The sequence below is a fragment of the Crocodylus porosus genome, unplaced genomic scaffold (genome assembly GCF_001723895.1).
Source record: "Crocodylus porosus isolate Cpor-Errol unplaced genomic scaffold, CroPor_comp1, whole genome shotgun sequence".
NCBI lineage: Eukaryota > Metazoa > Chordata > Crocodylia > Crocodylidae > Crocodylus > Crocodylus porosus.
In genome coordinates, this window is record NW_017728933.1 from 583,586 (window position 1) to 591,672 (window position 8,087).

An 8,087-nucleotide genomic window follows, 5' to 3' on the forward strand; every position below is an offset into this window, starting at 1 on the left:
CCAGGAGTGACCAGGAATAACAGTCACAAGCTGGCAGAGGGGAGATTCAGGCTAGATATCAGGAGGCACTACTTCACGGTCAGAGTGGCTAGGATCTGGAACCAACTTCCAAGAGAAGTGGTGCTGGCTCCTACCCTGGGGGTCTTTAAGAGAAGGCTGGATGAACACCTGGCCAGGGTCGCTTTCCTGCCATGGCAGGGGGTCAGACTTCATGATCTGCTCAGGTCCCTTCCAACCCGACCGACTATGAAACTATGACCCCTGGTCAGCACTCACCACCTCCCCCCGCCCCGCCGGCCACCAACAGCGCTGGTCGCATTGGTGGGAGCTCCTGCTTACCACTGCCGTGCTCCCACCACCGCCATGCCCCACCGCCAGCCCCCGGAGACAGACATCATTCATGTGTAGGAGGGTCTCCCCTACAGCCAGGAGCCCTGTCAGCTGTGTGTTCCCTGTCACAGGGTTGCAACCTCCCATCCATTGGACTGCTGTGATCTCCAAGGCTATTGGTGTGTGAAAGCCCTGGGCCACACAGGATGCTCAGTTCTGGCTGTGCATGGTTCCTGTGGCTCCCCCTACCCAGGCAATAAGGCACAATTGGATCTAATGCGCAATCCCACAATTGTGCCTCCTGCCACGCACGTGTGGTATGGCAGGAAGCATAATTGTATGGTTCACATATTAGATCCAATCACACCTTTACCTGCATGTGCAGAGGGGTCCTTAGGCACTAAAGGTGATGACTATGAACTTAATTTCATAAATGTGTTGTCCCAGGTTTTCAGTGTTTGGCCCAGCAGATTTCTTTAGCCATGGTACTACAAAGTTTGACTGCTGGGCAGTCTGTTTGACCCAGTGCTCACTGTGAATTGGTGTTATCCAACACACCAGATTTCTATGTTGGCTGGCTTGGTAGTAATATTTAATGTTTGAAAGCACTGGTCACTCCTTTTGCTGAAGCCATTGCAGAATGGATTCCTATATCTACATTTCTTATTTCCCCAAATAAACATATTTTTCATAGTCTGCCAGTCACCTAAGAGATTAGTTGGCACTAGACTAGGTAGAGCTTGGAACAGAAAATTAATTTGAGCTACAATATTCATTTTGACAGCTGCAATTCTATCTAACAATGACATTTTGTATTTTGCTCAGTTTTCCAAGTCTATTTTGAGCCTTTCAATCAAAGGAATATAATTAAAACTGTACAAGCCCTGCCATTTTTTTAGCAAGATTCACCCCTAAGTATCTAAATGAAGTAGTTACCCATTTATATTTATAGCTAACTTTACTAGATGATCTCTTGCAATCCCTTCTAGCCTTACTTCTCTATAAAATTTCTTTCAGTGAGCAGCTTGTTTTCTAGTGCATGGCAGGTCAGGCACCGTACTGTGAAAGGAGCTATAAAAGCACAGCGGGGCACTTTTCCAGTGTCCACATCAGACTGGGAAGCTGATGTGGTTGTATTGTTTGCTTATAGGTTATATGCCAAAAGAGTTTCTGTGCATGGGCTTTCTTCTGGCAGGGAAAGAATTAATGGCTGGATTGCCAAGTGCCTCTCCCACAGGGCAAGTGAAGCAGCCCGAATAACTTCAGGGTCATCAAAGTAGACCCAGTGGTCAAGGCAGGGTCTATCACCAGGACCATTCAGAGGCATGAGCGGAGGGCAATGCTAGAAATAGATTGAGAGCTTGCAAATCACAGTGGAGGGGGAATAGCTGTGGGGGAGACGGGACATGATACACCAAAGGCAGGTGTCATGTGGGTGCTATGGGAGGGGGGGTTTGAGTACCCTGCGGGTGCCCTATTGGTGCCCTGGGGGACTCCCTGGGGACTTGTCTACCCAGTGGGGTCTTGGGGTGGGCAGGTGCTGAGTGGGGCCAGGCGGCTGGCAGACTGCCCTATGTGTTCTACGAGCAGTACCTGGGCACGGTGGACAAGGGGCTGTTCACATTGGCACTGTGCCTGGCACCCACATTTGCTGTCAATTGCCTGCTACTGGGCTTGGAGCTGCACCTGGGCCTGGCCAACCTGGCGGCTGTGCTGTCGGGTACCAGCAGTGCCATGGCCCTCTGGGGCATCCCCTAAAATGCCATCGCCCTCATCAACTTCATCACAATGTGTTACCCCCTGATCCCCGCACTGTGCCCCCTGTACTCCCACCTGCTACTTCCTGCCCCGACACTGCCCCCTGCACCCTTGATACCCCCTGTCCTGTCCCTTCTGTGCCCCCTGATTCCCAAACCCTTACCCCTGCCCTATGCTCCCTGTACCCCCCACACCTGCTGCTTCCTGCCCTGGCACTACACCCTACCAGCCTGCTGCATCTCCAGCTCACCCCACCCTCTCTGGTGGCCCTCATCCTGCCCCCCATGCCCCCTGACCCTCTGGCAAAAATTAAAGTCGGCAATTATGGTGTGAAGTAAAAGGGCAGTGCAGGGGAAGAACAGAGTGAAAAAAAGCAAAAAAAATTAAAATTTAAAGGACAAAAATCTTGCACATGTTTCACTCCATTGGGATTGGGTTGGGGGGGGGGGTTGAGTTAGCACTTGTACCACAGCACAGCTAAGACCCAGACAAATAGCTGCAGGCCATACAGGGCAGAACTGAGAACAAGGGAGCTTCCTGCAGTGCACACCAGGCCAGGCTGAGACCCAAGTGAGAATGGTTTCTATTCTTTGGCTCAGTCTCTCCAAGGAGGCAGGTAGTTGGACTGTGGTTCCTGTTTCCCTGCAGGGGCTAAAGCAAGCAGCACACTAGTGAGCTATCCCTGGGTGCTAAGAATGACTCACCTCCCAAAACAAGCGCTCTCCTCCCAGCTCCGTAACAGCCTGAAATCTCATGGCATCCAAGGGAAACACTACCAGGACACACTGAAAGCAGACGTCAAGAAAGCAGATGCTGACATCCAGGGCTGGGAGGAGCTGACAAGCAGCACAGGGCATAGCAGAAGCTCAAGCACAAACCTGGTGTCTTCTCCAGAAGGGGGTCACCTGCTTGTCCTTCTGTCTCAGTAGGTCAGGTGCTGGATGGAAGGACGCCACTGAGGTTCACGCTTCACTGCCTTTTATCCCTTTCTGGCAGATTTGTGTCATCTTGGATGCCCAATCTGGAGGTCTCTGTCCCACATGGACGCTGTCCCTAATGCATGACAGCTGTCTGCCTGCTGGTATGTGCAGTTTTGGGAGTTTGTGATTTTGATCAATTTAATAATTATATTGTTAAGGGTTACAGGGATAGTCATTTGTGTGGGTGCTCAGTTCCAGGGATCAGTTCCTTGGCTTGATTAGCCTAAAATGGCTTGTACAGTAGCGTTTTGTGATGGTAAGTTTCTCTGGCTAGGCTATTGTCAATTAACAGACAGAGGCTCTTGCTTTGTCATTTAATTACCCACAGATCATCATACATACTCACATTCACTCAAGGGACCAGCCCAATATAGCAGGTTTTATCACTTTACAATTACAATTTCAATGCAGTTTACTCCCTGTAGAATGAAGTTACACCCTGGACCATCCAAGGTGTAACTTCATTGTACAGGGAGTACATCATTAATGGTTTAAAAGTATAAAATATAAAATACAAAATGGCATGGTAAAGATGAGACCGATGAAATATACAAATGCACCATGAGAAATATATAAAAATGCAATGTGAGGTACTGAGGATCAAATGCTAGTGGGGACAGTAAGTGAGTTAGGTTAGCACCAGGATATATTTACAGTCTTTGAAGTGGATATTTTAGTTCTTTTGTTTTCTTTAGTGACACTGAGCTTAATTGATATGTAGATGTAGTTTCTAGGTTTCTCATATAGAAAGCCATTTCAGCTTTCTGGCTTGCTCTGAGCCTTGCCACACCCATGCAATGAGTGTGCTAGGTCTCTCCCAATACTCAGAAGGAAAAAGAAATGCACAAAATGGGGAGTGCTGGCAAGGGGCTTCTTGTTACATGTATCCACATTTTCCCCTTGCTACTGAGCAAGGAGGACAACTAAATGAGTTCTGCTCCTATGCACCTGCTCCCCTCTTTCCTGCCTGTGGTCCTCTCTGAGACAGGAGCCAGCCCACTAGTGGGATCACCCCAAGCTTTAGAAGGGCATAGCATTGTCTGGCTGTGGTGTCAGACTTGGGGACCTAGCTGCTCACCTCAACCAGCCACACTACAGCTGAACACCCAGGCTGGTCATGGCTAGTCTGAAGCCTCCAGTAAAGCCCAGGCCTCCACCCACTCCCTATTACCCTATCTTTCTGCTACATGTATGGAGGGGGGTTAAGCCTTCCTCAGAGCTGTTGGCTGCAGCCCAGGCTGGGGATAGCGGCTGATCTGTGCCAGTGCTCCTACTAGCACCAAATCCGGAGGATCCTGAGTAGAAGGTCTTCCCCTCTGCTCAGGCTCAGATTGATGCTGCATTTGGGATCAGAAAGGAATTTCTCCCCCCACTCCCTCATCCAATTGGTACCTTACTCTGTAGTGGGAGGCACAGCCTTCTTTTACAGTGGAGGCACAGTCTCTGCCTGGGGCCTCTTACAACAACTTACAGCAGGAGAACGGTGGCCAGTGTGGTTCTCCTGCTTTTCCTGTGACAAGGTTGGGTGTGGTGCTTGGTGTTGTGTCAGGCCTGACAGTGGTTTTACTGAGAGGTCAGACAATGGGGTTGTCTGGGCTGGTTTGGACAGGGCTGATACTGCCTCAGGCAGGGGGTTGGACTAGCTGTGACCTTCAGAAGTCCCTTCCAGCCCCACTTTTGCATGATTTCTATGCTTCTCTGAAACATGTACCTTGTTTGCATGCACGTGATATGTGAGAAGATAGTATTAATATGCTGCATGCAGGGACCCATAAGCCAGGCCCTGCTAAGTCAGTCCCTATGGGTGTGCCCTTACCCTGCAGTGAGTGACTGGTTCATAAACGCCGGGTGGGGTGGAGCTGGGGAAGGAAAGAGGAGAATCCAAACAGGCCATGGAGTCCTTGGGAGCTAAGACAAGGCAGGATAAATGTCCCAGGTCCCTTCCCCAGGAAGAGAATCCTGATGGTGTCTCTTGTGCTTCTGGCTGGAAACTTGCCTGACTTGCCCTGCCAATAGATACCTAGCCCCGCTGGCAGCAGAGGTTCCATCCACCCAGTTGCAGCTGGGACAGGGTCTTTGGCTTCTCTAGGCTCCTGATTGAACACACCCGGTAGGCCCCCTACTCCCCGGTCCCTAGCAGAAGCCCCTGGCCTGTCAGCCACAGCCCCAGCCTCAGCCCCTCTGCTGTGTCCTGGAGAAGGTCACAGTGCCAACCACATAGGGCTATTTCTGTCCTGCACCCCCGTGACTCCATGCTTCTAATTCTGTCCTGGCATCTGGCTGTCACTCAAACAGCAGACACCACTATGCTCCTATGCTGCAATTGGTACTTCCCCTGTCCCTCTACCCCATGTTAGCATGGATTGGCTGGGCAGACAGGTATATAAAAGCTGTCACCAGCCGCCCAGAGGTCCCCCCTCACAAGGCCTAAAGATGCCAACCCACCGGCTGGTGATTGTGAGGCATGGCGAGAGCACGTGGAACCAGGAGAACCGCTTCTGTGGCTGGTTCGACGCCGACCTGAGTGCCAAGGGGACCGAGGAGGCGGTACGGGGGGCCCAGGCCCTGAAGGAGGCTGGCTATGAGTTTGACATCTGCTTCACCTCAGTTCTCAAGCGAGCCATCCGCACCCTCTGGTTCATCCTGGATGGCATTGACCAGATGTGGCTGCCCGTGGTCAGAACCTGGCGCCTCAATGAGCGCCACTATGGTGGCCTCACTGGCCTCAACAAGGCCGAGACAGCTGCCAAGCACGGCGAGGAGCAGGTCAAGGTATGGCGCCGCTCCTATGATGTGCCCCCACCCCCCATGGATGAGCAACACTCCTTCCACCAGATCATCAGCAAGGTGAGCCAGGTCCCCCCAGTGGTGGATAGGGGGCCGGGGGTTGATCTCAGTGCCCCGTGGGGGATCTCAGGCTGGGTCAGGCAGCTGAGGAAGGCTTTGGTGCTTGAATGGGCTGTCTGCATGTGTCCCCAGGCGCGGCGCTATGCAGATCTGAAGCCTGGAGAGCTGCCACTGTGCGAGAGCCTCAAGGACACCATTGCCCGGGCGCTGCCCTTCTGGAACAACCACATTGCCCCCCAGATCAAGGCCGGCAAGCGGGTCCTCATTGCTGCCCATGGCAACAGCTTGCGTGGCATTGTCAAACATCTAGAAGGTAGGCAGCCCTGGCTCCAGCCCAGCCTGCCTTGGGCCCTGGCATGGGGGGTGCAGGCAGCTGGGCCGTGTCCAGGGCTATCACTTACTGGTAACCTTTGACTGGGCCCTGCGCCAGCACTGTGCCCTCCCTGCTATGGGCTGCACACTGACCTTTGACCTTTAGGGCTGTTCCTGGGAGCACATCCCCAGCAGCCAGCACCAGGATCAGCAGCTGCTGGACCCCCTGCAGGGCATCCGTTCTAACCCCCAGGCTGACTGGGAGCAGGCACAGAATCCCCATGACCCAGCCTGCTCAGTGCTGGGCTCCCACTGTACTGGGAATAGCTGGAGGGGTCCGGCAGGAGTTGGCAGAGCGAAAGCTAGAGGTGCCATGAGGCCAAGGAGGCTGCCACCTAGCACTGGATGAAGAGAGCCCAGGCCCAGGCCTTGCCCCACCTCATGCCTCAGTTTCCCTTTCCTTGGGTGGCATATCCTGCCCTGTGCCTCAGTTTCCCCAGGGAAGGGCTGGGGGCTGAAGCCAGCAGCTCCGTGACCCTTGCTGAAGGTCATTGCTATTTCCAGGCGGGCTTCGCATTTCAAGGCTCAGCAGGAAGGGGCAGGTTTTGCTGCTGAGCCCCCCTGCCCCCACCCCTACCCTATCCAGCAGCCACACACACCCCAACAGGGGATCTGGTTTCCTTTCCCTGGGCCTAAAGGTCACCAGGATTCTGAGGAGGTGGAAAGGGACAGGACCTGTGGGGACCCCCAGGAGCTGCCCCCACAGCTGGCTCCTGCCCACCCCCCTAGGCACCCAGATTCTGCCCCCCCCAGCTGGTTCCTGTCCCCACAGAGCCCCCTGTTGGGGGCCTGGGAACACCCCCACACCTAGATCCTGCCCCACAGCCCCCAGGGCACCCAGATTCTGCCCCCACCAGGCAGCTCCTGCCCCCAAGACACCCTCCCTACCACCCCACTCCTCCCAGAGCTGGGGGCCCATCATGCACTCCAGCAGGAGGTGCCTGGCATAAGTTTCCCACCCCAAGACCAGACCTGACCCCCAGCCCATGACCCTCTCTTTCCCACAGGCCTATCGGACGCTGCCATCATGGAGCTAAACCTGCCCACAGGCATCCCCATCGTCTATGAGCTGGACGACAACCTCAAGCCCACCAAGCCCATGCAGTTCCTGGGAGATGAAGAAACGGTTCGCAAAGCCATGGAGGCAGTCGCTGCTCAGGGAAAGGTCAAGAAGTGAGGGAGGGGCCATGGAATAAACCCCTGAAACCACCCACCAGTGCCCAAGCCTCTGTGAGCAAGGAGGGATGGTCGGGCATGGCTCGACTGGCAGAGGAAGATGTAACAGTGCCTAGCCCCCCTGCTCCAGTGGGGCTGCCAAGCTGCTACTGTAGGGGTCTGGGTTCTGGTAATCATCTCTGGGTGTCAGTCCCTCTGGGCAGCAGTTCTGGGGCAAGTTGAGTGCTTCTAAGAGTTGTGTGTGGGGGGAGGGTCTTCCTGAGACAGACTTGGTGGGAGCAGCTATGGGAAGTTGTTACCCAAGCTCCAGCTGCTCCATGGACCTGCCCCACATGTGCCACCAGGGCCAGGTGCCAGGAGACAGGTTCTGTGGTGGCCATGTCATCCCCACAGTCCCGCACCATGGGGGCAAAATGCCTGCAGACAGTTCACATGCTGTGCATGCGTGCGTGCGTGTGTCCCAGACATCTGGGGGGCTGTGGGGAGTGTCCTGTGTAGGTTTACCATATTTCCAGTATCAAAAAAGAGGGGAGGAGAGGAGGGAGGAGCACATGATTATGGGGGGGCAGTGATACACCTGTGCCCTGTCTCTGCCCCACACTCCTAAGCCCCTGCCCCCCAGCC

General features: G+C 54.1%; 1 protein-coding gene across 1 annotated transcript; it reads left to right on the plus strand.

The window, feature by feature from the left end:
• Positions 1-5,461: 5,461 nt before the first annotated feature.
• Positions 5,462-7,496, plus strand: PGAM2 (phosphoglycerate mutase 2). The gene is made up of 3 exons (XM_019545915.1): positions 5,462-5,915; positions 6,048-6,228; positions 7,295-7,496. Exons 1-3 carry the CDS (start codon positions 5,502-5,504, stop codon positions 7,462-7,464), a joined length of 765 nt encoding a protein of 254 aa, XP_019401460.1. The 5' UTR covers positions 5,462-5,501; the 3' UTR covers positions 7,465-7,496.
• Positions 7,497-8,087: the final 591 nt, after the last annotated feature.

What these genes read in the sequence shown, in the direction of transcription:
- PGAM2 (XM_019545915.1), top strand. Translation starts at nt 5,502, where the DNA reads ATGCCAACCCACCGGCTGGTGATTGTGAGGCATGGCGAGAGCACGTGG. An exon ending in TCCACCAGATCATCAGCAAG is followed by an intron (nt 5,916 to 6,047) that starts GTGAGCCAGGTC and finishes ATGTGTCCCCAG; the next exon opens with GCGCGGCGCTATGCAGATCT. An exon ending in CATTGTCAAACATCTAGAAG is followed by an intron (nt 6,229 to 7,294) that starts GTAGGCAGCCCT and finishes TCTTTCCCACAG; the next exon opens with GCCTATCGGACGCTGCCATC.